Source organism: Phyllopteryx taeniolatus, chromosome 5, assembly GCF_024500385.1.
Source record: "Phyllopteryx taeniolatus isolate TA_2022b chromosome 5, UOR_Ptae_1.2, whole genome shotgun sequence".
In the NCBI taxonomy this organism is placed as follows: Eukaryota; Metazoa; Chordata; class Actinopteri; order Syngnathiformes; family Syngnathidae; genus Phyllopteryx; species Phyllopteryx taeniolatus.
This window is the reverse complement of record NC_084506.1, coordinates 30,628,621-30,655,019: the sequence shown is the minus strand read 5'-3', so window position 1 is coordinate 30,655,019 and position 26,399 is coordinate 30,628,621. Positions and strand designations below refer to the sequence as shown.

The following is a 26,399-nucleotide window of genomic DNA, read 5'->3' as shown; positions in this document are numbered from 1 at the left end:
AGTTTTTCAGAATTTGTTTTCAGTGAACATTTTGTTTGGATTCCCATGAATATTATGGGGACAGGTTCCACTAAAAGAAAATCTATGTGTACTAAATTTGAGAAAGGTTATAAGTCGTAACGCCGCGTAAATATATTTTGGAAACCTTCAGGATAATGATGTTCCACAGCAGACTCTCTCTCTCTCTCTCTATATATATATATATATATTATATATATGTTTTTTAGGACTATAGTTTCTGGAGAACCTGTGCACTAAAACATATTTTACAAGTTGAGGCCATATTCAAAAATGGACCACCTGTTTCCATTCCACATAATTATTTTTAACCACAACAGGAGGTCTTCTTATTCTTATAATAACTGCAAACAATTTATAGCGTATATAACACAAAAAAAAAAAAAACCCGTACTATACTTATGTTGATTGGATATTGATTGGAGACAGACAGGAGGTGTATGTTGTATTTCAAAGAAGAAACTTCATCAGACTGTTTCAAATTTTATTACATCATCATCACTTCAATCCATCAAATGAAAAACAAGTTAGCTCTGTACAAACAAATGTCCAGCACCTTGAGCAGATGTCACGGTACTAAATATGGATGGCTTAAAGCAACATTTTCCGAACACGGAACGAGAGACCTCTGTCCCGGTGGACGTTTAAACATACAATTCTCGAAATTGTAAGTGCAATAACTTATTGCAATGGCACATTATATAAAGTCACTACCATAAGTAGAAATATTTGGTTATTATACAAAAAGCAGCTTGAAGCCATTAGAAAATTAGAAAGCGATTTAACAGTTAAAAGCCTGGCACAACATTTTCTTTGGAAATAATGCTGGACACAATGTATTATTTGGCAATATCACTGTAATACTTCAACGGTTTGGCTGTTGGAGGGCCAATATTTGACACATAGGTAAAACAAATGTACAAGCAACAGAACAATATAATACATATTGTTCACATTCACACAAAACAACTTTTCAGTAGTATCATCATGGAAAGAGCTGCAGTTTAATGCACGGGAAGTCGGACCACGGAGACAATCATGCAGTCAGCCCTACGTAGGAATTCAATGAAATCTGGCCTACAATTTTGTCTTTTCATTTCAAAACTGAATGTTCTGTTTAGCGCTCAGAATCTGTCAAGTATTTGATTGGGGTCTTTGCTCAGTTGTAAAAGCCTTCCGATAAATCACATGCTGTCCATATTTTAGGGATCAGACTAAAACATTCTGATACGTCCAATACAATCCCCGTATCAAGAAGTGCTCAATTGAGGTAAATATTATAACAATGGCATGACAGGATTTCATTCCAATCCATTATTTTTTTTTTTGTCGTTCTAAAAGAAAAACTAGAGTACACTATTGCTTTGACAAGTGTATTTATTTGAGTTTTTTTTTTTTTACGTGCCCGAGCAGCTGATTGGGACTACCCTGCCCTCCGTCATACAATGTAGGGGAGCGAGAGAGAATGACAGCGTAGTCACTGGGTGTCATAGCAAGATCAGCTAAAAAGACGAATGCAATCTGTCTTTAGTGTCAGCCTGCAGCCAAGCTCCGGTGAAAGAATTATTCCGAGGGGGTAACACACAGAGACACCCCTGCAATGTATACTCTCCACGTTGCCGCACTCGAGCACTAATGTCATGACATTACCTAAACATTACACAATTCTCCCCCTTGGCAATTAAGCCCACTGATTCAGTCTGCAGTTTCTGGCATGTGTCAGATTCTCTGAATCAGGAGTCATCTCTGCTGAGCCGATGTTCAACCATACATAGCCTGCTCATTACAACATTTGGACGGGCTTTTCAGTCTGTCCTTCCCATGCAGGCCGTGTTACACATTGGTGTTCACTGGGCAGAAAAGGCTCACTTTGATGCTAATTAAGTGTGTCTAGTTGGTGGAAGTTGGCATGACTAGTTGGTGTTGAAGGCTGCCGCTGTGCCTTGTCTGCCACTGGGGACACGGAGTTTCCTGTAACTTGAAGCCATGCCTGGCAGGGGAACCTGTGGAGTTTGCTCTGCGGGAGGAAATGACATGTTGCCTTGAAATTACTGCCGATCTGCTCCCCTCCCACACTGAACTGGCGCGGGCTATTTCTGTTCACGCTCAATTAGACTTGCCTATTGCATCCCACCTGTGTATTCACTTGGAAGAATGCATTTACTAACTACAAAATTATAATAAATACGGCATGAATTATTGTCATTCATGATTGGCGGATGATTGCATCACTTTGACTGAACGGACGCTGCGCGGTTAATGGGACACAATTTACATTCAGTTCATGGCAACGAAAAGGACAAAGATCGTCAGATCGACTGGAATAAGGCCTCTTTTGCACTAGTGGATCAAAATCTGATATAAATCGGTATATCTGCCAATGCTACTGCAGTGTAAAATGACAGATTGGATATACAGTACCCTGTCAACGTGAGCATGACAAAATCAAAATACACACACGCGCGATACCCACCGTCAATCAAAACAACAAGAGCGTTGACCATTAAATATGGTTTAAACATGGTACATAGGTACGAAGACCATTAAATAAGTGGGGAAGAAAATGATTGCAGAGTGCGGCCAGTTGAAAATTGCAACTTTCATTTAAATCGATGATGTCACGTTAGATCATTAGTAATTGATTTATTATTGTCCACTTCCTTGTTGTTGCCACCTTCAGCTTTTCAGTCAACGTTAAAACAGAGATATCAGATATAGCGCACTGGAAAATGTCAAACATGTAATGGATGGTCCGAATAAGTCGAGGCACTAACTCTGAATTGGTCACTTTGACCTGCAGTGTAAATCCAGACGTATCATCCAGCCTCCGGTCCAGTTGAATTCCTGGAGTTGCCCTGATTCTAACTATTGGGAAATGGAAATGAAAGGATTTTTCCTGTATGAGGGACAAGTCTAAAGTAGTTCCTTATAGACTGGCAGAGAGCTCAACATAAACTATACCTGCACACTCAAATGTGAAACAGATCTTTTTGAGACTGCGTTTTGAATGTCTTTTGTAAACGATACTGATGACCTTGCTCATTTTACGGAAAATGATTTCTATGTCAAAGTCACCACGTATTTCGCCAAGACCTGAGACGTCGAGGAATCAAAAAACGCCTGGGTGTGATTTTCGCCTCTATACTTTTGAACTTCAGTTTCTGCTGATGGTCACAGTCACAGTTGTTATCTCCACCGTGTTGGCCGCCGCAATGGTCTCTGCTATCTCTACAGTCTCTCCCTGTTCATTTGAACTGCGTTATCATTAGTGCTCTCCCCAAAACTCCCCCACAGTGCTTGATGATGGCTGCTCAAGAGAAGTGGCCCGATGGGGGCGGGGTCGGACTCGGTGGGAACATCATGTGGCCCAAGAAATGGCGGCACTGTGCTCCTTGGCCTTCATACGCAGCGCTGCTATGCTGGAAGACTTGCGGTCTGGATCGACATTGAGATCATAACCATTCATTCCCCCGACCATTCCAGGTCCCCCAAAAAGACTGCCCATCTGCGTCTGTCCCATGTGGCTGCTCCCTGGGCTGGGCACACCCAGGAAGTCAGGGACTCCTCCGTGACTATGAGGATGAGGGGGCATACAGGGGGGGACGGTATCACAAGGAACAACACAACCTGGCACCGGAGAGGCTCCGCTGCTGCTACCGATCCATGAGGGGTTTTGAATCTGAAAGCAAAGAGCGGACATGATGAGGCAATCAAATCCCACACTGCACGGCAACGGTGATGGGGGCACCGACGGTTACCTGCGCGTAGTTCTCAGGCCGAGTCAGAAGAGGCAGCTCGTAAGCTGTTGAAAAATGCGTTCGAACCTGTTGCATTTGGCCAAATCGCTCCCTCTTCCTCCACTTGGCTCTGCGGTTCTGGAACCACACCTGCACAGAAAGCCACCCGTCAGGGAACCAACTGGCTTTACAGACCGGTCACCAGCGGGCAGAGAACAGTGGAGCATAGCCACGGACATGAGCGCCCTCCACTCTAAATACATTTTTATCGCACATGAAATTCTCACGGCAGGTTTTAGAACTCGACGTGTCTTTAAAGTACCATCCACACGGAACTATTGATGTGAAAAAGGAGCGTTTCCCTTCGTACTGCACCCCCCCCCCCCCCCTTTGATACACAGGCGTCTGCATCCCTTCAGACTGCCTGCGTCGACAGATCCACAGCTGGGTCGATAGGCATTCATAAATCATTGTGAGAAAGGTGTCCTCTTCCTCACCTGTCGACACAGCAGGAGAAGAGGGAATCCCAGTGCAATTCATTTAAAAACTTTAACCTAAAAACAGATGGACAGAATTGACAATCAACAATACTTATGTAACTATCTTGCACTTACCATACTTCAAAGTTAGAAGTATTTAGATTTGTTTATTTTTTTTAAATGGTGTCTTCGGGGGGGGGGGTAATTGATTTGTATTACCGGTAAATAAAAATCTGACAACAACTACACTTTTTTTTGTTTTCTGCACTTTAGCGTCATCTATTTGTCTCGTATACATGGCTCGCATTTAGTAACAACTTGACAACATTTCGAAGATGAGTTTGTCTTGGAAAGACCACTGCAAATGGTCTAAAAATGACCCCAGATGAGGCCACTTCAAACCAAAATGGCAGACTTCCTGCATCATTAGCAGCCATTTTATTAGACCTGGGCAACGACAACATAAAACAGCATTGAGAACCTTTCTTGATGCACAAGCGGGTTAACAACATTTGGAAGTCCCCGTAAAATAGGCCTAGCGACGCCACTGGTTCAAGCAATGGTTGTTTTCTCACATGTAAGACAATACAGTACGTTATCATGGTGAGAATTTCCACATTTGTCGGATGTCTGGTGCGTCTCCTCCCAAGAGGAAGCATCTTCAAAAAAAAACAAAGGAACCATACTCCTTTAACAGAAGGGTTTGAGCTCTGATTGTTGGTTGATTCCAAGCTCAATCAGTTTGCGGTTTTCAGTCCCTGACATGCAATTTCCCCTCAGCCAGGCCCTTCATATCCCCCTCCTCATTTCGCATTCGCCATTCCTCTCTGTCGCCTTCATAATAGAACTGAGCAGCTACACGAACCTTTTTCAAAATATCTCTGTGAAATCAAATGCATTGAGTTTTCAGACCTGTTTCTGACCACAAGTGAGTTAATATATGGCCTCCTGTGGCACATAAAGATGATGCTTTTTTTTCCAAAGCTGACATTAAGAAATCACACTCGGACATTCCACAAGTCAGCTGGCAAGATTAGCCTTCCAAAGTCGTAAACTGATATTGAAGGTGATGGCTGCCCCCCAATGTCAAGGTGAGGGGTTGTTGCCCTTTGGATTAAATCACATGTTTGCAGGAGAGTTTGGTGTGTGTTACATCCCCCTGAGGTTTGGTGAGGAGAGTCTGTTGCTGTTTGATGTTTACCATGTCCTTTTCTTTTGGTTAGTTCTCAGTTGTTTCAACACATTACATGACGAGTTTCTAAATACGATCTTCAGTACACGGGGCCCTGGCTGCATTGCATCTCACTTGTCTCCAAATTTAGTGGTGCCTGGACTAACGAGTTGTTCCGTGACCACGCTTGTAATTCATCTTTCCGTCTTTTCCGTTGAAATGAATGGAAAGGCTATTTAACTGTTCCAGCGCCACAACAAGCACCAACATGTTGTTTACGGAGATAAATATCACTCTACAGCAGGGGCTGTGGGAAAACCTTTTGGCTCAGGGGCCACATTGGCTTTTAAAATTTGACAGGCAGGCCAAGCCAGGACCAGATGCTTAAATCTAAAAAATAAACAAACTAACAAACAAACAAAAAACCACCCAAAAAAAGGCATCGTCGTGTTGATACTTACAGTTACTTTTAATGGGAACAGTGTTGTTTTGTTGATCACCTTTTTGTTGCCAGTGCATCAAAGTCTGGTGTTAGCTTTGTTGTGGCAATTCTCAGAACACATCTGAGGTGTTCATCACTCAGCTGCGATCTGTACGATGGTTTGTTGGTGTTCATCACGCTAAAAGTCTGTTCACACGCATGTCGAGCCAAACACCACCAGCATCCTCCGTGCCATCTTCTGGATTTTGGGGGAAATTTGTCCGCGCTTAATGACACATAGAACTCATTCAGTTTGAGAGTTGAACTTCTCTTTTAAGACAGTATCACACTGAAGATCAATCAGTTCCGTCTGCAGCTCCCGTGGCGCTGTTTCAGGGTCTGTTGTGACAGACAAAGGTGTTTTGCTGAGCCTTCAAGCTTGATTTTAACCGCTGAGCCGTAGCCATCAGTTCCCGCGTTGATTGGCTGTTTGCGTAATCAGCATGCTCGGTAGAAAAGTGACGGCTGATGTTATAGTCCTCTAAAACCGCAATGGTTTCTTAACAAATTAGACATACAGCCTTTGACCGGACTTCAGTGACAAAGTATTTAGTAGTCCATTCTTTATTAAACATTCAGCCCTCATTGTCCACTTTTCTTTTCTTTGGCCCACTCATGGTTGAAGAAGGGTTCAGAGCAGTAGCAGAGTAAAAACAGAACAGCCAAAGTCAAGTCAATATATATCACTGTACCTACTGCGCGACCTGGTGGAACCACTGGGCATTCGAGGACAACCTGGTGGAACCACTCGGCATTACAGCACAAGGTCAAATGAATGCAGTCATGATTTTGATATGATTTGGGCGCTTCTGTACCGATCTTTGGCGGGCCGGATTGAAATGATCAACGGCTCGCGGGCCGTATTTTGCCCACCCCTGCGCTACAAGTATTGTACATACAGTAATAACACAATTAAATACAATGTAAAAAGTTACACAGTTTGCTTCATGAACCAGTTAGAGAGTTGCACACCATGATTTCATGCTTTAAAGCCCTTTGACATTGTGCTCCTTCTGGTGTGCACGCCTTGTCCACCAGGGACAAAATAATACACAAAGAGGAGTTTCACAACTAGGTGACTCAATAAGCTGCAGTAACATTTGTGATTTTTCAGAGAGGATAAAGAATATGTGCCTGTGGGTATTGGTATATTGTTTGACATGAGGTGCTGCAGCGTTTGTGTTCAAAGGGTTATAACCAATGCATCATTGATTCTACACGCGTTAGCCCATCTTTGGCATTTTGCATTGTGGGTTAGCATTGAGCTAGCAGAGTGTCATACGTTACACGGTTTGGTCTCTTTGCCTTATGTCTAAATTTCAACTCGGAATGGAACAGCTCAAAGCAAGCACTGGACGTCTTTTTTTTCACTACCTGCTGCTTGGTGCGAAGTTCGCTGCCACCATTTTGTGCTCGTAACTCAAATTCATGCTTGCGACACAAGGCAAAAAGAATCGGCCAAGTGAAAAAGCTGTGAGTCAGGTCACTTGTAAATTAAGGTACCGCTGTAGAGTTTGTCTAAGGTAGACACTCGGCTTTTTTTTTGTCTTATAAAATATCTACATTTTAATGAGTGTTATGGGTCATCAGATTTTTGTCCTAATCCCACCTCTGTGTCACCCGCCCCCCCCCCCCCCCACAAAGTGCCTCATTCTCCTCTCACCTCCCTTTTATGTCTGAGAGGGGAAGTGGGGATATTGGAAAGTGAGATGGGAGAATGTTCAAACTGGAGCTTGTTTTCATTTCATGTTTAATTTCCTGACGCCAAAGCCTGTGGCTTTCCGCGGCTAACCCCTTTGACCTCTCAGAGGCGTGCAGGCGAAGGCAGTCGACGAGACACACACAGGACACACAAATTTACATACCATGTCATTTACAAAATTCAGACTATATCACTGACAAGTAACAAATATGTTCTCTTAGCCTGAACACGTCAACATTTTTTGAATGGTTGAGCGCATAATTATGTATCCCTTGTCGTGTTGTCTGTGTACTTTGTGAGTCAGGTTTCACAGAGGGTTTTGCGCTGTGCAGCTTTGCCTTTGAACGGCAGAAAGAAAAGGGGACACAAGCCAAATAGTTTGGCAAAGAGCTCATTTGTGGCGTTATGCATTATGAAGTCAGATGTCGCTTGTGCTGCTCTCCCTGTCCATGCAATGCCGCACCTTAAAAGTGATTATTCTTAACAAGGAGCAGAGTTTCAGTTGTTCCCATATTAAACAATGTTAATCCCTTTTGTGTGGAATGCGCAAAATTAGCATTCTTGTTTGTTTCATTGTTGCAGACACATCTGCAAGGAAGGTGGCTCCGAGCTCAAAGTGCTTGGCGGTGTTACAGTAATAGCTGAAGACGCTGTCAGCAAAAGGCAGCTTACAGAACCATTAAAGAGCTTTATTTATGCTGCGGAGCCAGCAGGCAAAGAGAGGAGAGAGGGGAGGGCAGAGTGCACAAACTCCAAAAGCAGCTTTGAAGCTACAGCCGTCTCACCTCATCTCTGTCATCCAGGCAGGACCACTGCGATTGATAGAGTGCCTTAGCAGCGCCTCGCTCACACGGCCCTCTCCTCCACAAAAAGGCAGGTAGGGCGAAGCTCATGTCTGACTTTTGGGTCACGTTGTGCTGAATAATAGAATAGTGGCAAAAGCGGCAAACTGCACACAGCGACCTTCATCATTAAACTAAGGATGAACAGACATGGGCATATTCTGCAGAAAACATCTGTGTTGTTTCTGAGATGAAAAGGATTATTAAGTCGCTTGCCAAGCTTGCAATGCCCCTTGGTATTCCACAGTTGCATATCCCTGGACTTTGTCCTGATAGGCCTTCTGCTGCAATTGTGGGATTTAGACTTGATTGCGTGCATGTTTAGGGTCTGTTTTGTAGGACTGTGGGTCAAACCTCACAGTGACTCAAAAGATTGGGCTGTGTGCCTGTCAGTTGGGAAAGTTAATTATGTTCATCTGGGGAAGAGATGGATCTGTGTGAACCAACATTTTTTTTTTGTTTTTTTGTTTTTACTGTACCACCGCACGGACCAGACCCTCCCCGGCTACGTCTTAGACTGCACGTGAAAATTGAAACTGGCATCTCAAGTGCTTTTTATATCCTTCCCGATCCCAAATAGTCCAGTGACTTCTTCCCACCCCGTGTCCCTCACCTCCTGCCTTCACAGTTTTGTGGAAGTAGTTTAAGCGCAGTTACACCGGGGAGAAAACCTTGCCCTCTGACCTCTGTGCAGAGTCTGCAAAAAGTAAGCGCAAAGAGGATTCACTTCATCCTGCCCATCCCACTCTCATCTAAAGTTGGCTGGAAGAAAATAGAGATGGAAAAGGAGAACAATAGACTCTTCTGTTGTCACGTCACCAGTTTTAACTCTCCCTCATGATTAACATGTACACATGGACAACTGTGTGAATACAGTACTGCTCACCTCAACAAAAGAATTTTTTTTTTTTGCATGTCATCTGGTCTCACCTGGACACGAGCCTCCGTCAGGTCTGTTCTCAGTGCCAGCTGCTCACGGGCATACACATCTGGGTAGTGTGTCTTCTGGAAGACCTTCTCTAACTCCTCCAGCTGGTAGCTGGTAAACGTGGTGCGATTACGCCTCTTTTTGCCTTTGGTGCTCTCTGTCTCGCTTTTATCCAGCGGGCTGGGAAGATCTGAACCTGGACGCTCGCCTGACCCCTTCACTCCAGCTTCCTTTAGATTTAGGTAGCTGCTTTCCATCCCGGGGGGGTCGGCACTGGAGGGCAGCTCAGACTCTGTCAGGCTGTTGTCTTTTCCTACATTAAGAAATAGATGGAAAGTTGTGATCAGTTTTACCTTGTTGTGTGAAAAGCGAGAGCCATGCATTTAAAGTCCTTGCAAGGTCAAACTCGGCCCTGGAACCAATCAAAGTATTGGGCTTTTTTTCTGCGGAAGCACATTCAAGACGATCACAGATCGAAAGTCAGTAGTAGCGATGTCCCAATTCAGGGGGCTGCCTCCTTTGGAGCACTGGTGTCAAACCGGTGGCCCGGGGGCCAGAGCCGGCCCGCCACATCATTTGATGTGGCCCGCGAAAGCAAATCAAAAATGCTCATTGTGTTCATTTGCAAGCATTTTTTTGGTTACCAATGCCACTTTGAAAAGAAATGTAATAGTCAAAAAACATGTTTTTATAGGCTTCTGATTTCAAAACTGGTCATTCGTCAATGTGTTTATACTGTATGTAATTACAGATTATGAGGAAATCTTTCATTTATGTGGGTTCACAGTTGTAGCGGCCCTCTGAGGGAAGTCATAACTACGATGTGGCCCGTGACAAAAATGCGTTTGACACCGCTACTTTAGAGGCTGCATTTGAAGGCCAATGACGACATTACACCACTGTCCCAATTTTCCTTCCAATGCGGCTGTCGGAGGTGTAGCAATCGGCGAAGGACGATGCAGCTCCAGAAAAGAACAGGGGAGCATAAAATGTATCATATAAAACTGAAAATGTTAGGATATTCGACTCACATAATTAAATACATTGAGCACTTTTGAGTTATAAGGAGCAAGCCAAATATAGAACATTCAATTGTGGCTTGCAGCCACCAAAACTCTCCAACCAATTAGGCCTGAAGAGAAACAGTGACAGGCAAAGAGCAATACGCTTCTTAAAACGTGTGTTGGTTTTCGTGAATGCAGCCGGGGGGGAAAAAGAACCCAGTGCCTAACAAGTCAGCAAGTGCATCTGCACACCATCACTTTCTAACATCCACACACAGTTGCGGCTACTTTATGCTTACGTCACCTCTGTAATGTTTTATTTCGGGGTTCAAAGGCCTTGTCTGTGTACGCCGAATCTACACTTCACTTGTACATGTTTGAAAGGGTTGTCATGACACATTGGAGTGACCTGTGACACAACCTTCCAGGAGGCCGCACTCACATCTCTCAATCACGCCACCTGAAATCCGAGCCAATGAAAACCCTTTCTCATTTCGAACGGTTTGTGTGTTTGTGGGTGTGTGGTGCGCCTCGTTCGCCCACTGTTGCCCTACACACTTTGGCCCTCAGATGTAAACAATATTGTGTTTGTCACTTTCAATTTGGACAGCCTCCATTTTGCGACAGACCTGGCTCTGTTTGTGTCGGCACAGGCACGCTTTTTTTTTTTTTTGTTTCCCCTTTTGGAGATGAAGAAGTCAATCCCTTCTCCTTCATATAAACAAACATCAGTGTGGATAAATAAGCATGTATGACTCTGGTGGAGGGCCAGTCAGAACAGTTTTTCTGTCTGCCTTTGCTTGGCGTCTGCATGAGGGTTCCGTCTTGAAATAGTCTCCATCAAAACAGTGGAAACACTAAATCCTCAAATGCATCTGAATGAAGTCAGAAAAAAAACCTCAAGCCATTGTCACGTTTGACATTATGCGAGCCCTGAGCATATCGCCGGTGTCCTACGTGCAAAATTGATCAATTTCATATTTTTTCTCAAATTGATACTATTGGTCGGTCCCAAATGTTGTACTCAATGATGCAATGTTAACGGCTCAACAGACGTCGTTTTTTTTGCGGTTCCTGAAAAGTGATGGTTAGGCGATATGAGGAATCCCCCCTGATGCCAGCGATATCAAACAAGACTCAGCTACAGTAGAGATATAGAAATTTCCAGCTCATTTTTGAATCCCACTACCACTAAAATTTGAAAGATCCAAAAAAAGATCCACACCTCGACAAGTGTGACACCACAGTACTTGGTTGTAACGTGATATTTTAACAATTCAAATACAGCAACGCCCACCACCCTCCACCCCCTTGGCCTCAAAATGGTTTTTTTTCAGCCACTCCCCCCACCTCACCACGACTGAGCTTATACACTGTATTCCAGTGATATCGTGTAAATGCCCTGATGAAACCATTTCCTAACTTCAACCACTCAAAACCAACAAAACTATTATCATCACCAGAGCTCATTTTTACAGCATTTAATCATAAGCCACTGTTTATGTTGCTAGTAGAAATTAGCTGACTTTTTTTTTCTAGCAAAAAAAAAAAAGAAGAAGAAATGATTCGGTTAGTCAGAAAAAACCACTGTCCTCTGTTTGAATTGGAATGAGAGGAGTTGTTGTGTCATGTACTGTACATGTGAGAAAATTGAAGCCAATGTGCTTCTAAAATAGCTTACTAACTGGAATAGACATTTCTAGCCCTTTTTTTTGGGGGGGGGGGGGGGGGGGGTTCAGCTCAAACGCCCCTGAAAAGGAATCCCAGCACCCCGAAACCTCTGATCCGAGAATCAACCCAAGACCGCACAATGCTATCGGTGTTGTTAAACAGGAGAAATGAACCAGAAATGAATGCGCCTCTGGCCTGGTTGCTCAGTACAATATGGCCACAGTGACAAAAAGTGCACAGTTAGCTGCGGGACGCGTCCATCGGAATCATCGATCTTCAGTACGTGCTGCACATCTGTCACGAATCATCGTTCAGTACAAAGGTTGATTTGGGGTCTTATTATAAAGTGATTATTTTTGACACTTTAATGACTGTTAAATATATGTTTTATGACAGCGACAGTTTGACCATGAAACTGATTCTTTCACTTGTTATTATTTTCCGTGGCTTTAATTGATCCTGACGAGAGGTCGACCAGCGTCCCTGAACAGATAGATGATGATGATGATGATGATGATGACGATGATGATCTTGGTACCACAGGATACTGTAACATTTATCTCCCTTTAGAGCGCATTTCAAATAATGATGTGCATGCATTTTCCTCGCAGCATTGTGTTTAATGGCCTCCGCAGTCTGTCATCTGAGAAACAAAGTGGCTCGTGAGAAAGACTGTTGATAGCTTGCAGTGCTGGTGACTCAGCCATACTTTTAATGGTGAGTAAGCTGGCAGAATAGTTTTGAAGTGATGAAGCTGGGCGTCGGCTGTCTACAACATGCGTGTTTGTTTTCCTGAATTAATATTCTTTGGCTGGTGTTTCCCGGAATGCGATGTCAATAGTCGTCCCTCCAAACCGCGGCCGCCCTCCCCCCTGCTCTCGGGCTCACGCGCGCCCCGACGGAGGCTAATGAAACAACACAGCTTGCCCAGCTGGGGTTCATGACCTCATATTGCCGTAGCCCACCTGTCAGAGCCTTTTACCGTCTCCATGCACGCAGGCAGATGTTCCGACGTTACCCACCGCTGCTTTGCCCCTGTGCAACGTTTCCATTCACCCTCTGAGCAGGAGCAACATTCAGAAGTGAGATGGGTCAACTCAAAGGTTCCTGCTCATTGGAAATTGCGAGGGTGCGAGTGTCGTTGTGCCCCTGAGCAAGGCACATCAACATGTGACGCACAGATGGGTGTGCAGATGGCCAGCGTTAAGTTTGATGCTCATCCCTACACACAGATCACATACCCTCAACATGTACTTTCTCTTCATCTTGCGCTCGAGTCGAAACGATCCGTTTTGTGACATGCTAATTGTAACCAAACACAATCCTCACCAACATCTCGCACGATTCATGCCTGCCGAGACTTTTTTTCTTCCTCAAGAACACAACTGTCAAGCCTTGCTTTTTCCATAAAGCCAAGATTCCAGTGCCTTGGCAGCAGTTTCTTGGCATTCCGAGGAATCTTGGTTTTTTTTTGGGTTTTTCTCTCTTCTTCTACTGTTGTTCTCCCTTGAAGTGTGCATCAATACCATAAATGTGGAGAATAAATGCTGCCTGCACCTTCAGTTTTCCAAAGTTATTTTCTGACAATCTGCAGACCTCTTTGGTCAGCTGAGGTCACGCGTTTACTAGGGTCAGTGATTTTAATCGCTGCTGAAAACAGAGAGAAAAGATCAAAGTGTAATTTCACTGGTTGTAAAGCAACAAGGCACCCTCTCAGTTTTTTATGGAATGGGATGGGGAGGGTCAAGTGAAGCCAAATAAAAGAAACACTATAAATTAGTAACCTGGGGAAGGGTTAATGAGCTTGTAGTAACGAGGAAGGAGAATGCTTTTAAACAAAGATGTTCTCTCAAAGCTTGCTGCGCATTCTCTTGTCAAACGTCATGAGTAAAATCTCAAGTGATTATGTTTGCTACGATGAGTATTCAGCCCTTTTATAGGACTCTCTACTTAGAAATCTAAATGTCATGCAAAAATGGGTCATTATTTCTATATTTCATGAAAATATGTCATTATAATAGGTTGAAATTGACTTTTACAAGTGTAATTATCATAGTTTCCCTCGATGAATGGTTTGCACAAAATCATGCGCTGCCACTGCCTCAGAGGTCTTATTCACACTGCCAGTGCCCAATCCAATTTTTGTCATATCCGGCTAGATGTTACGGAGTCAGAACATCAGAAATCTCATCAAATTAGATTTTTCCAAGACTGATCCAAACCACATGCGGAGGTTGTTTGAAATACGATGCAAATCCAATGTTTGCAAGTGAGACACAGCAGCAAGTGATGTAAATGCTGCTGCGGTGTCCGGATTAAAGAAACACACACAGCAAAATGGAGACGGAGGGTCAGAGGCACAACTTTAGATAACATCATCTGATTAAGAACAGCAAATGTAACAAAAATGAACGACACTAAAGACGGAAACCACCACCAATCTTACCTTCGGTCACAATTGAATGGATGTGGCCAAACTGCTCAGTGCATAGTGAAGCCTGCTTTGTTTCATAACACATTCGTTTTTGCTATCATCAAATTATAGCTGTAACACACCGATAGAGTCATACCGTACATAAATTTAGCACTGTTGAGCAAAAAACGTTCATCTACGGCCAGACGTAGTTTTTTCCACTACTGAGTTGCTACCGTATGTACTGAAGCCTATACTGTACATCGTTAACAATCGTTAAACGTTGTCGTCAATTCTTTCCATTTTGAAATGCTAATCAAAAGTTAAAAAAAACACAAACGCCAGAGTTTTCGTATTCTCAGATCAAAAATGCAAAATCATAAAACGGCCCACAGGAATGAATTCGATTTTTCACATTTAATTGGTTGGGTTTATGTGACACGGGCGTTTAGCCACGATCAGTGCAAAGCGCGATCGTGATTCATCGCATGATCCATTAGCCCTTATGATATCAATATGACATACAAGCACGACGAAGCGTTATTGTAATCGGTTTCATGCATGTCCTCTGACGCCATGATTTTCGACTCATTCGTGTCCACATGTGGAGTCGGAGACTTGGAGCAAATGACTTCAGCAACACCGTTCTTTTCATTCTTCTTTCAACCATTGTGCAATGATATGCAAGAATGCATGCTGTGTTTATGTGGTATGTCAGAAAAGATATTTTTCAAATCCAAACGAAAAGTTTTTCCCTTGAAAGTAATCCCCCTGGAGTCCAAAATACTTCCCCAGCATTCTTTGCCATGCCTTCATGTACTCCTGGAGGGATTCGTCCTGGATCCTCTGGAGCTGGGTCATCACGGCCATCTTGATGATTTCTACATCCTCAGAGTGAGTTCCCTTGATGACTCCCTTGAGCTCCGGAAAGAGGGGGAAAAAAACCACATGGAGCCAAGGAGCTTTGGATGTTTCCTCTTGGCCAGGAACTGTCGGATGCTCAGGCAGTTGCGAGCAGGCGCACTGTCACGGTCAAGCGGGCACGAGTTGTCCTGCCGGAACGCTCCCCTTTTTCCCACGCACTGAACGAAGCAAATGCCGCAGGATGTCTTTGTAGACATTCTGACTGATCGTCTGGCCCACATTGGAGAAGGAAAAGTCTCGTGACACCAGTCCTGCAACTTTTCGGACACACCTCTTACTTCATTGTTGGGCGCATGGCCCCAGAAAGTCTGTACAGTAGGGTGCAAATGGACAGAGCAGAAGGAAAATATTTGAAACTGCCTAAAAATCGTCGGTGTCAGAGGTAATGCATGAAGCTGATTACAACAATGCTTCACACATCTTTGATATGATGTTTTTTAAATGTTTTTAAAAGAAGTATATTTATTCATTTAGTATTGTTATGATGATTTGGGCCCGTGGTCCTGGCTGCTAACGTATCTTTTTGGGGTGACATTAACACCATCAACACCGTATTAAAAGCAAACTCAAACCTGTTGCCCATTTTCGAGTTTGTATTTTTGATCCGAGCTTAAAATTAAATGATTAAAAATAATCTGTCATTTTTTTTCATGTTTTTGTGTTACATTAAGAAATAAGAACGAGTTAGTGACTTTTTCCGTTTCCTTTATTTTTCGATTGCCAATTGAATATGGAAAGAAATGAATGATACATGGATTGTTACCACTTCATGCCTTGCAGATCGGTACAGCAGACGTGGGACCAAGTCATTGCTTTGCAAGTCGCAAGTCAGTCTCAAGTCTTTGACCTCAAGCCCCCAGCGAAATCCCAAGCCAAGTCAGGCAAGTCCAGAGTCAAGTCGCGAGTCCTCGACTGAGCTTCAAGAATTTGTGAAAAGGGTTTAACAGATTCATTCGAAGCATTTGACAAAAGGATTTACTCCACATGTGTGCTTTGCTTTTCCTTTGGCATTGTTTGTTTTTGTTTTGTGACGCCACCAAAGCAGGTGGAAAAGTGTGTTGACGACCGTCGAGCCGGAAATGAATTTTATTGCAAAGGAGCGGTAGCGTCCAAAGTGGTACATGTATCTCCATCATGGCTGTTCAGTACATTATGGCAGAAGCGTCAACAAATCAATATCAATAAGAACAATGCAAAAAAATAACCGAATGTACGCTGCAAACTCGGCTGTACTTAATCTTCAGAAAAGAGACTCACCTTTAATTTCCATTATTTTCTATTGAAAAATGACTTTCTAGATCATGCCGGAAGGATTGTGTTTGACCTTGTATTTCAGAGTTAATACTGTATATCTGATATAGCTCTTCATGAGGCACTCAGACACGATTTTGAGTATTGTTTCCTCTGTTAAAGGAAGGCTCCCAGATGTTCCTGAGGAGATATCCGTGGCAGCAGCACACAAAGGAATGCTTATATTCCATGGGAAACCTAAAATCTTTCTGTTTAGTATCAGCGGCCGATGCACTGACGCCATCATTACCTCAGCGGTGTCCAAAGACTTTAGGCCGTGGCTGCCACTGTCTCGTATCAAAGCGCGCAGAAAGAGTTCAGGATTATTGTTGGAATGCGGTTAAGAAGAGAGGAAGTTACACACATTTTCACCCAAATGGCGATTTCAATATTTTAGTGCAGTAGATTTTCGGTAGTCTTCGAAAACTCTCACTGCAAGACATGTGTTTATAAAGGGTGTAATCACTAAGCCTCGCTTTTCTGCAGTATGAATTTCATTACACGAATTGCGCATGTCAAGTTTGAAGGTTAGAACTTTGCTGCTTTGCAAACTAATGTGAGAAGGTTTGTGCTGTAGCCAACAGCGAGTGATTATTTGCAGAACTTACCACACTGGTTTTTATTGAACATATTAGACAAGAAAAATGTCCTGAGGGATGAAAAATGGACAAATAGCAGTTATGAATCAAAACGGGATTTTTCTTTGTTCAGTCGGTGCAGCATTCATCTTTATGACAAATTTGGCTTAACATACGGTAGCTCCCTGTGGCTATTTTTATAATGTATTTATGTTTAATTTCTGGGTCACTTTTACCTTGTGGTTCATGATAAACCTGTGAATAAAGGAAATATATAAAACAGTACCAGTACTGAAAACAGGCTCAATGTTAAAATGCCAATGCATGCTGCATGTACTTTTATGGAATTTCAGCAAAGGACAGCAGAAAAGAGGCAGTTTGCTGTTTCGATGTTGTTCCTTAAACTAGACAGAAAGGCATGCTCTGAAGATGTTTACCCTGATTTTTTCATTTTTTAAAATTTTTATATTATTATATTATTGGTGGCCGACTGGTTAGATCGTCTGCCTCACAGTTCTGGGGACCGGGGTTCAATCCCGTGTCCATGTTCTCCCCGTGCCTGTGTGGGTTTTCGCCGGACACTCCGGTTTCCTCCCACATCCCAGCAAACTTGCATGCTAGGTTAATTGACAACTCTAAATTGCCCGTAGGTGTGAATGTGAGTGCGAATGGTTGTTTGTTTGTATGTGCCCTGCGATTGGCTGGCAACCGGTTCAGGGTGTACCCCGCCTCCCGCCCGATGATGGCTGGGATAGGCTCCGGCACGCCCGCGACCCACGTGAGGAGAAGCGGCTCAGAAAATGGATGGATGGATGGATGGATAGTTGAAAACCGTTTCAGGGCATGATCACAGGTCATCGTTCAGCCACTAACATGGCCAAAATGTGGTAGTCATCACAGCAAATATCCATACATATCCTCTGACATCATCTCCCTCCAATTTCCCCTCTCCATACACATAGAGTACCATATTTTGACAGGATGCTTTTAAAGCGCTGCCAGAACCTTCTTGCGGTCTTGTTTTGCTCTCATGCATTGAAAAACATGTTTTACATATCACAGGATGCTCCGATTTCACACTGAGGTCAGAGCGGCTATTGGAACTCTATTATGTGAACATGATATTACTGAGGAAAAGGCAAAAGAGAATTGGTGCAATCAGGATTAGTGTTCCCACAAAGTAGGTATACCGTGCGTATCTGTTATGCCGGATGCGTTCATCTACGGATTCCAAACGGCTCCATCAACTAAAAAAATATCTCCATATATTTAGAACGACGGTGAACTCCCGTTTATTGTGGGAGATGTGTTCTAGACCCTCCAGCAATAACTGAATTTCCTAACTATACAGTGGATAGAAAAAGTCTACACACCTGTGTTCAAATGCTATAGATAGATAGATAGATAGATAGATAGATAGATAGATAGATAGATAGATAGATAGATAGATAGATAGATAGATAGATAGATAGATAGATAGATAGATAGATAGATAGATAGATAGATAGCTTCTGCTATAAGCAAGAAAATGTCAGGAAGAGCCTACTAGAACCTCTCGTCTTTCTTGGGGTTAATCAGAGGCACTTTAAATGGTGGCAGGTGTGTGGTGACTCCGATTTAACATGCGTTTTACTGTAATTGGTTAATTCTGACCACAGCCATAACCCAAGTTATAAGAGGGTGTGCACACAATGTGCACACACATGATCTCTTTTCTTCAATTAAGATTAAGATTATAGGTCATATATAGGTCATATTATTATAGGTCATATAAATGGTGGGAAAAGGTTTCAAATGATTTATCTTGGTGTCATTTTTTGGTATCACAAAAACCTAGCATTTGAATAGGGGTGTGTAGACTTTTCATATCCACTGGACTGTATGTCACGGATTTTAAGCTATTGGGGGTGGGTCTGGAACGTGTCTCCCATGATACCCCTCCAACATGCTTTAAACACATTCAAAGGTATGAAGCACACAAAAACTGAACTTATCAAAACACTTTTTTGTCGTTTTCCGGAGTGCTTGTTCTTTTGCTCACTCACACAGTTCTCCAAATAAGAGCCAAAACACGCTTGTCTAAAATCTTCAACCACGCCATATCGTTTTGTCAAATGAAATTCTGCTTGCTTTAATAATAACATATTGTATATGCGATGCAAAACGCCATAGACTGGCTAACAGAAATTGGCATAAATGTTACGGTAATTACAAACCCAAACAACTGCTACTTCTTTAAGGCACACAAAGCAGTGTGTTCGGGAGTCGGGAGTCGGTTGCTGTTTTTTCAGTTTTTTCAGATCAAAACCGATCGTGGATGGGCGGTGATAACAAAAAAACAACAAAAAAAACGCCCTCTCCCTCCCCCTTTTGCACACGACTGTGGGGGAACATTGAATTCCTATTGGCCATACACATACAGTAAATGCAGAAGTGTCAAATCTCACTCTGCCTTTATTGTTCCAGTTAGCTTTTATTAAAACACTAAACACAAAGCTAAAGGTCCCTACAAAGTGAAAATGAATAGTCCTGTACATTTGACACACCATGGAGAAGAGTGTTGTGAACAACTCTGCCGAATTTGAATGGTTAAAGAAAAATGGGTAAGTGTATAAAATGAGGCTTCAAAATCATGGGGAAAAAAAATGGAATCGCTGTCTCACAATTGCACCAGATAACCAGTGATGCAAACCAAGGTGCTCTAGTTCAAGAGGGGGGACTCAAGCCCGACTCAGAATTGTGACAATGGGCACGGTTTTAGCCACGCCCAAAAAAAGTCAGGAAAACTGAAATGGTGAAAAAAAGAGTTTAACGCTATGGGTTCTATTTTTGTGACTAGTGCAAGTCCAGCACTGTGCTTGGCGTATCCATGCAAGGCGGCGGGCTGGACCGGATGTTTGCAATCTCTTGTGCCCCGATCCGATTGACCAAAATCGCATTAGATCCTTTTCGGCAAAACTTAAATGTGGTCCCAGTAGGCATACGTTTAGACGGACTTTCTGACACCAAAATCTCACTCCACTAAGCGCATCTCCAAGGGCAGACCCTCGCTGCACCGACACCACCTGCGCACCTGGCAAATCCTGCGCTTGCGTGGAAATCAAGATGCGGCACTGAAGCTGAAGTGCAACTGCGCTGTCGACAAAAACAGAGCCCTCAGTCACCAAATTGTCACATGCGCTAGACGGATGCCAAAGAACACTCCTCATTGCGTCCGTATACGTCAAGCTTGGCACAGAACGGTCTGCCAAATTGGCGAGCATGCCAGCGAGCCTTGCACCATTTGCGTTTCAGTGCACGTGGCGCACTCTGCAAAAAGAGAGCTCGATATCTTGACATTTGAGGACTAGATACAGTAGTGCTCAGTCTTTGCACATTTTCAACAATTATCTTCAAACATGTATTGTGCATGGAGAAATAAATCTCTGAATTCACTGTACAGAGTCTTTGAATAATGACCATGGACACAGTACTGTATTAGGTACACCTGCTTCAGCTAATAAGGTCTAATGCAAAGTGTTACGTGTACTCCGAGTGGTACGCAGACTCCATCTAGTGGTTTGTGAAAGAATCACCGAATGACATTTTTATTGAAGCATTAGTATAGTAGTTTGTTACTCTCCTGTACTTAAGCATTGTTGCAGTTACATGTTTCAGTTGCGAACAAAATATGAACTATACTTCAGTATATTATACTTTAATACTAATTCAAGTTTATTAAGTCAAAGTTTCAAGTTTACTTCACACTTTAACACTAATTTAGTAATAAAAACTTTCATGTTGTTCATTATTGTGGTACTTGAAGAGCGAAGTAGTTTTCGAGGTGGTACTTGGTATAAAAAAGTTTGAGAAGCACCGGTGTGATGTATGTGCTGGACCAAGTTTTGAATCTCTCCGCAAATCTAAGATCATGCTTAGTTTTGATTGACACTGTGAGAGAAGCAATGATTTAATAATGTGTTTATTATTGCAGTAGTTTGCAGTGGTGTAGAACTTGCTCTGCTTCATACTGCGGTGGCTCTAATATACTCACTACCGTTAACTCAAGTGTCAGAAACACCACTCGATATGACACAGTGCAATTCTACTTCAAAGGTCAACCACAATAATAAACATACCGGTAAATGAATACTTCTCTTTACTGCTTTTGGTTTTGGATTTTAATATTTGGCCTGTAAGTGTACAGTATAGGGATGTAAGAAATGCTCTCCAGTTTTTCTCAGATCTTTAGCCCTGTCCATTTGTGTCGCTTTGCTTATTTTTACAAGGTATTGCGGAGACAGGGTTATGTAAGCCAGTCCCACTTTTTCATTGCGGGGACTCTCGGTTGCTCGGGAGATCTGATGTTTGGCGAGTATGAATAATAACCATATAGCAGCCAATGATGCACATCTGCCTCAGATTAATGCAGACCCCTCCTGCGGTGCTGACTTGCATTCCTCTCCACTGCATCAGCTGAATGGGGTTTTAGTTGTATTCACAGCGGTATGAGCAGGTAGATGCCCCGCCCCCGTGGGACGCTCATTGATTCACATGCACGCCCCCCAGAGTCACAACAATATGCGGCGCCGACCATTGTCATTTTGAAGGTTAGTTCCTGCACAAGGGGTGTCGAACTTATTTTTGTTGGGGGCCACATTGTAGCTATGGTTTCCCTCAGGGGGCAATTATGACTGTGAAAACCATACTCACCTCATCCTATTATGACGTACACACGATAAATTGACGGACAACTAGTTTTGAAATCCAAAGTCAGAGGAAATAGTCTGTTCAACTATGGTTTCATTTATTTTTAAAAAGGAGTTCAGTATTGGAAAAAATGGTTGCCGTTTTGTACAGCGATTAAAAGTAAAGACTTCAACTTTGGTGTAGATTTTAGAAAGAAAAATGAATTGGACGCACGTGATTTGCTTTAGCGAACGGTGTCACAGGCTCTCTACGGCCCCCAAGCCTTGACTTTGACACCTGTGCTCTACACAGTTAAATGACAACGACACTTACTTTGATTCTAGCGTTTTACACCGCCACAATTTGAAATAAAACAATCGAGGGGAGATGAGCTGTGGCCTTTTAGCTTTAATTCACAGGTTTGAAAAGTATTTGAACAAAGGGAAATAACTGCAATAGTACAGTATGTACATGAAACGCTCATGATATAAATGTACGTTGTTCTATTCTGATCGTGTTTGGTGACACATGGAAGTCACCTAAATTCTGAGTTTCCTCTCTGGAGATATTTTGCCAGGCATCACAGCATGCAGCCACCTTCACTTGCAGCTTCACTTTTGTCTTTGGTAAGTGAAATATGGATGCTCTCTTGGATTGAGATCAGGCTTCCGACTTGACGATTGAAGAATACTGAATTGATTTGCCATCAATCAAATTTTTTATTTTTTTTTTAAATCGACAAATCAATTGAAGAATACTGAATTGATTTGCCATCAATCAAATTTTTTATTTTTTTTTTAAATCGACAAATCATATCTTTATTATTGTGTTTGCCAAACTGATAAAAGAAAAGCGGTAACAAAACTATTGCTGTCCAAATACTTCTGGATCTCACTGTGGAGTATACTAAATGGCAAGATTAAAGTGCATTGCAACTTTTAGTATAATTGTTGTGCTTCTTGTAAAATAAATATCCATCACCAAAAAAAAAAAAGTTATAATATTTAGAGCTCATATCAAAAATTTGGCCTTCACCATAACCGTTTCCATCCCATTTTTAGGTATGCTCAAGCAACCCTAAATTGAATCCCAGCACAAGTCTGAGCGACTATTTAGCTTCGTGTATTTATTTTACTCTATGTCTTTTTAAACCAGCTAGAAAAGGACATAACCACACAGTGCTTGGTTGAAACATATTTTGTGTTTCTACAATTCCAATTACAATCTAAAACAACATCCGCCCAATCCGGCCCACCGCTGAGCCCGCTACCTGCACAAGGACAATACGCCGCCTCCCGTTGATATGCAGTCGCACCTTAAGTGCCTGGCCTAAATGAGTGAAAGATTTATTTTCCTATTTTTATTTTTATTTATTTTTTTTAAATCCAGGTAAGGCAATGGAGAACAGACTCTCATTTGCAATGCTGACCTGGCTGCAGACAGCAGAGTAAAACAAAGCAAAATAAAAGCCAATGCAAGTCCTGTAAATACGATAGAAACAAATAAATACATACACAATACCACAAACGATATGTGATATAGTCATATATTTACAAGATGCATTACATTACATCATAGCATATGCACCCAAAAGGTTTTTACCCGACTAAAACCAAGTGCAGCGATGATGTAGTATTCCTCACTCATTTTTTTTTAAACGATGATATTGGGATGAATGAGTTGAGTTTTATGATTTGTTCTTAACTTGTAGCACTCGATACCAAGACACTGCTATCATTAACAGAGGTATTCATCTATCAATAAATGTATTATCGTGACTGTAGTTTGTAGTGGTGTATACAGTAGTATCTTTGTAAAAGCAGATTTTTTTTTTTTTTTTTTTTGTACAATTCCATACTCTGTGTTGTGAAGTAGGAAAATATATTGAGTCAATGTCCAAATGTTGTGTAACACCGTTCGTTCAGTCTGTGACTATCATGAAGCGTTATTTATATTCTATATAATTCCAGGACGGCCGCCAAAACCGAATAGTTCACAACAGCTTGGTTGCCATGTAAACAATTTGCAGTCACTGCCAATGTTGGCCCACACAACTCCGTCTGTATATCAGATGATTTTTTGGGGGGTTTTGTTTTGTCATGGCGAAGGAGATCAAATGTCACCATTGAGCAATATATATCTTGTGTTGGACCACACATAAGAGCACAAGCCTGTTGACGCCTGAGGCTTTGACTAGACCCCAAAAGTGTCCTCCCCAGAGCCACAGTGCCTTCATCTGGCTGCAACATTTTCAGTAATCACACTGCAGAGCCTCTTCTCTTCTCTTCTCTTCTCTTCTCTTCTCTTTTCTCTTCGGATGCATGCTGCATTTAATGATTGCGTTCAAACGGTTCTGTCTATGCACTTGCCAGATCAGCTCACAAAAGTTCCAAACAAGCCTGGAGACGCACTCCCGACTCAAAACTAGATGACTTTGCACTTTACCATTTTGCTAAGTGTGGCACTGGCAGACTTCACTTTTATTGACTGTCTATAGCCAACTGTGCTGCATATTTACCCCTTTTCTGCAAATTGCATGAAAGAAGCCAGCAAGTATGCTGTTAAGACAGTTTCTGCTTTGATCAAACGCCTGAATTATGAGCCATGATAACAGGTTTCCTGTAACGTATGCATGGTCACAAACACAAAAATGTGCTCGCCTATCTATATATCCTGTGTCGCCGCACGTACATCAAAATTACTTTTCAAACAAAAAAATCATTCTGGAGAGTTCAAGGATAATAACAATGTACTTTAAACGAACTGTAAAGATCATCCATTTATTCACGCAAAATTATTCACTCCATGTTCTTCATTTAAAAAAAAAATAACAATAATACATATACTGGATATAAATATATATGTATAACTTTCTCTCTCTTTTTATACTGTATATGCATAGAAACTATATATATTATACATAGATATATGCACCTTAGTTTAGAATTAAATTGTGGAATCAGGAAGTGTATATTTTATATTTTGTCATATTGTGTATTTCGCATCGTTAAGAGTGCGCTGTAACAAAGTTAACAAAAGACGTCTCTAGGTGTAGTGTTTTAAAAGTGTTGACTTTCATATTGAACACGGTTAAATGTTTTTCGACGTGAAACGCTTGAGCTGAAATCTAAAAAAAAAAAAAAATAATACAAATGTGCAAATGTTGTTTTTGTGACGGCTGATGCGATGACTTTGATGGCACCGTTGGAAATGTTGCAAATTGACTGCGTGAGGAAATGACACCTTTTTTTGTTGTTGTTGTTGTTGTTGTGTGGCCGTGCAACCGTTGACCCTCGTGTGGGCTTTCAACGTCAAGGTCACTGGTAACCAAAAAAATAAAAGAAAATTGAAGATTGCAAGCGAACATATGTAGCACCTGAAGTAAATTGGACTATCTATTCCATTAATTCATATTAGTCTGATCCTTCATTTCTATAACCATTTCTATTATTACCTGCGTGATTGTTGTTGTTGTTTTTTTTTTGTTTGTTTGTTTTTTTAAATATCTAAAATCGCAATTGCGCATAGCGGGCGCACTTGAGTGTTTTTGCGCGTCTACGTGGTGCACGCACTCACCGTAGCAGGGCAGGATGCCGTCCGGGTGCAGCTTGCTGCCCTCGGGGGGAGTCTTGCAGGTGGGTCTGTGCATGAAGAGCTGGTACTTGTGGAAGGGGCCCTCTCCCTCCGCGCCGTCCAGCGACTGGCACTCCGTCTGGAAAGGACTCCGGGACTTCTCGCCCACGTACGCGTGGCCTTTACTCGCCGCGAACGTCGGGCTGTATTTGGCTTCGCTGGTGCCGAAAGTCCTGAACGGGTTCGCCTGGTGTTCCCTACCTTGCGAGGCAGACGGACTATAATACGAATCCATCGAGGTCATGTCGCAGTATGACAAGCACGTATCTGCGTTCATAACTTAAAAAATAAAAACAAATAAAAATAATGATGATTGTGGAAAAAAAAAAAAAAAAGTTATATATACACTTTTTTTTTTAATGTATTTTTTTTGGGGAAGTAAGAGGCAGAATCCAAGCTGCTCCTCTCGCCCTGCCCCTTCTAAACGACTCTCCCCGAACTTCCAGGCTGCACTCCACTCTGACGCGCTCTCGCTCGCACACGCTCAAAGTGGCGCATCTGGGACTGCTTTAGAGGGGAGGGAGGGTGGGGATAGGGGGTGGTGGGGGTGGGGGGGGGGGGGGTGAACAAATGCGAAAAGCCCCTCTCTGTGAAGGAGAGAGAGATGCCTCAGTAGTAGCCCACAGTGGAAAAGTGTCACGCAGAACTGCACTGACCTTCAAGCTGCACGCATGCACTCCGATAGGCCCACTCCGCTCTACGAGCGCGCCATTATGCGCAGATGGGAGGTCAAAAGCGAGCAAAGGGGTGGAGGGTGGCTGGGGGCTGCATTTTCTACTTCTTGTTCTCTTCTTTTCAAAAAACAAAAAAAAAGATTTATGGTAAACACGTGGGGAAACGCGACACATGACATGAATGCA

At 42.5% G+C, this 26,399-nt stretch overlaps 1 protein-coding gene across 1 annotated transcript; it reads right to left on the bottom strand.

Moving 5' to 3' along the window:
• Positions 1–488: 488 nt before the first annotated feature.
• alx4b (ALX homeobox 4b) lies at positions 489–26,022 on the bottom strand. The gene is made up of 4 exons (XM_061774819.1): positions 25,483–26,022; positions 9,361–9,671; positions 3,777–3,905; positions 489–3,697 (listed from the first exon to the last, which is right to left on the bottom strand). The coding sequence occupies exons 1-4, from the start codon at positions 25,814–25,816 to the stop codon at positions 3,377–3,379; spliced, it is 1,095 nt and encodes a 364-aa protein (XP_061630803.1). The 5' UTR covers positions 25,817–26,022; the 3' UTR covers positions 489–3,376.
• Positions 26,023–26,399: the final 377 nt, after the last annotated feature.

What these genes read in the sequence shown, in the direction of transcription:
- alx4b (XM_061774819.1), bottom strand. Translation starts at nt 25,816, where the DNA reads ATGAACGCAGATACGTGCTTGTCATACTGCGACATGACCTCGATGGAT. An exon ending in CGGCATCCTGCCCTGCTACG is followed by an intron (nt 9,672 to 25,482) that starts GTGAGTGCGTGC and finishes TTCTTAATGTAG; the next exon opens with GAAAAGACAACAGCCTGACA. An exon ending in GGCCTGAGAACTACGCGCAG is followed by an intron (nt 3,698 to 3,776) that starts GTAACCGTCGGT and finishes CTTTGCTTTCAG; the next exon opens with ATTCAAAACCCCTCATGGAT.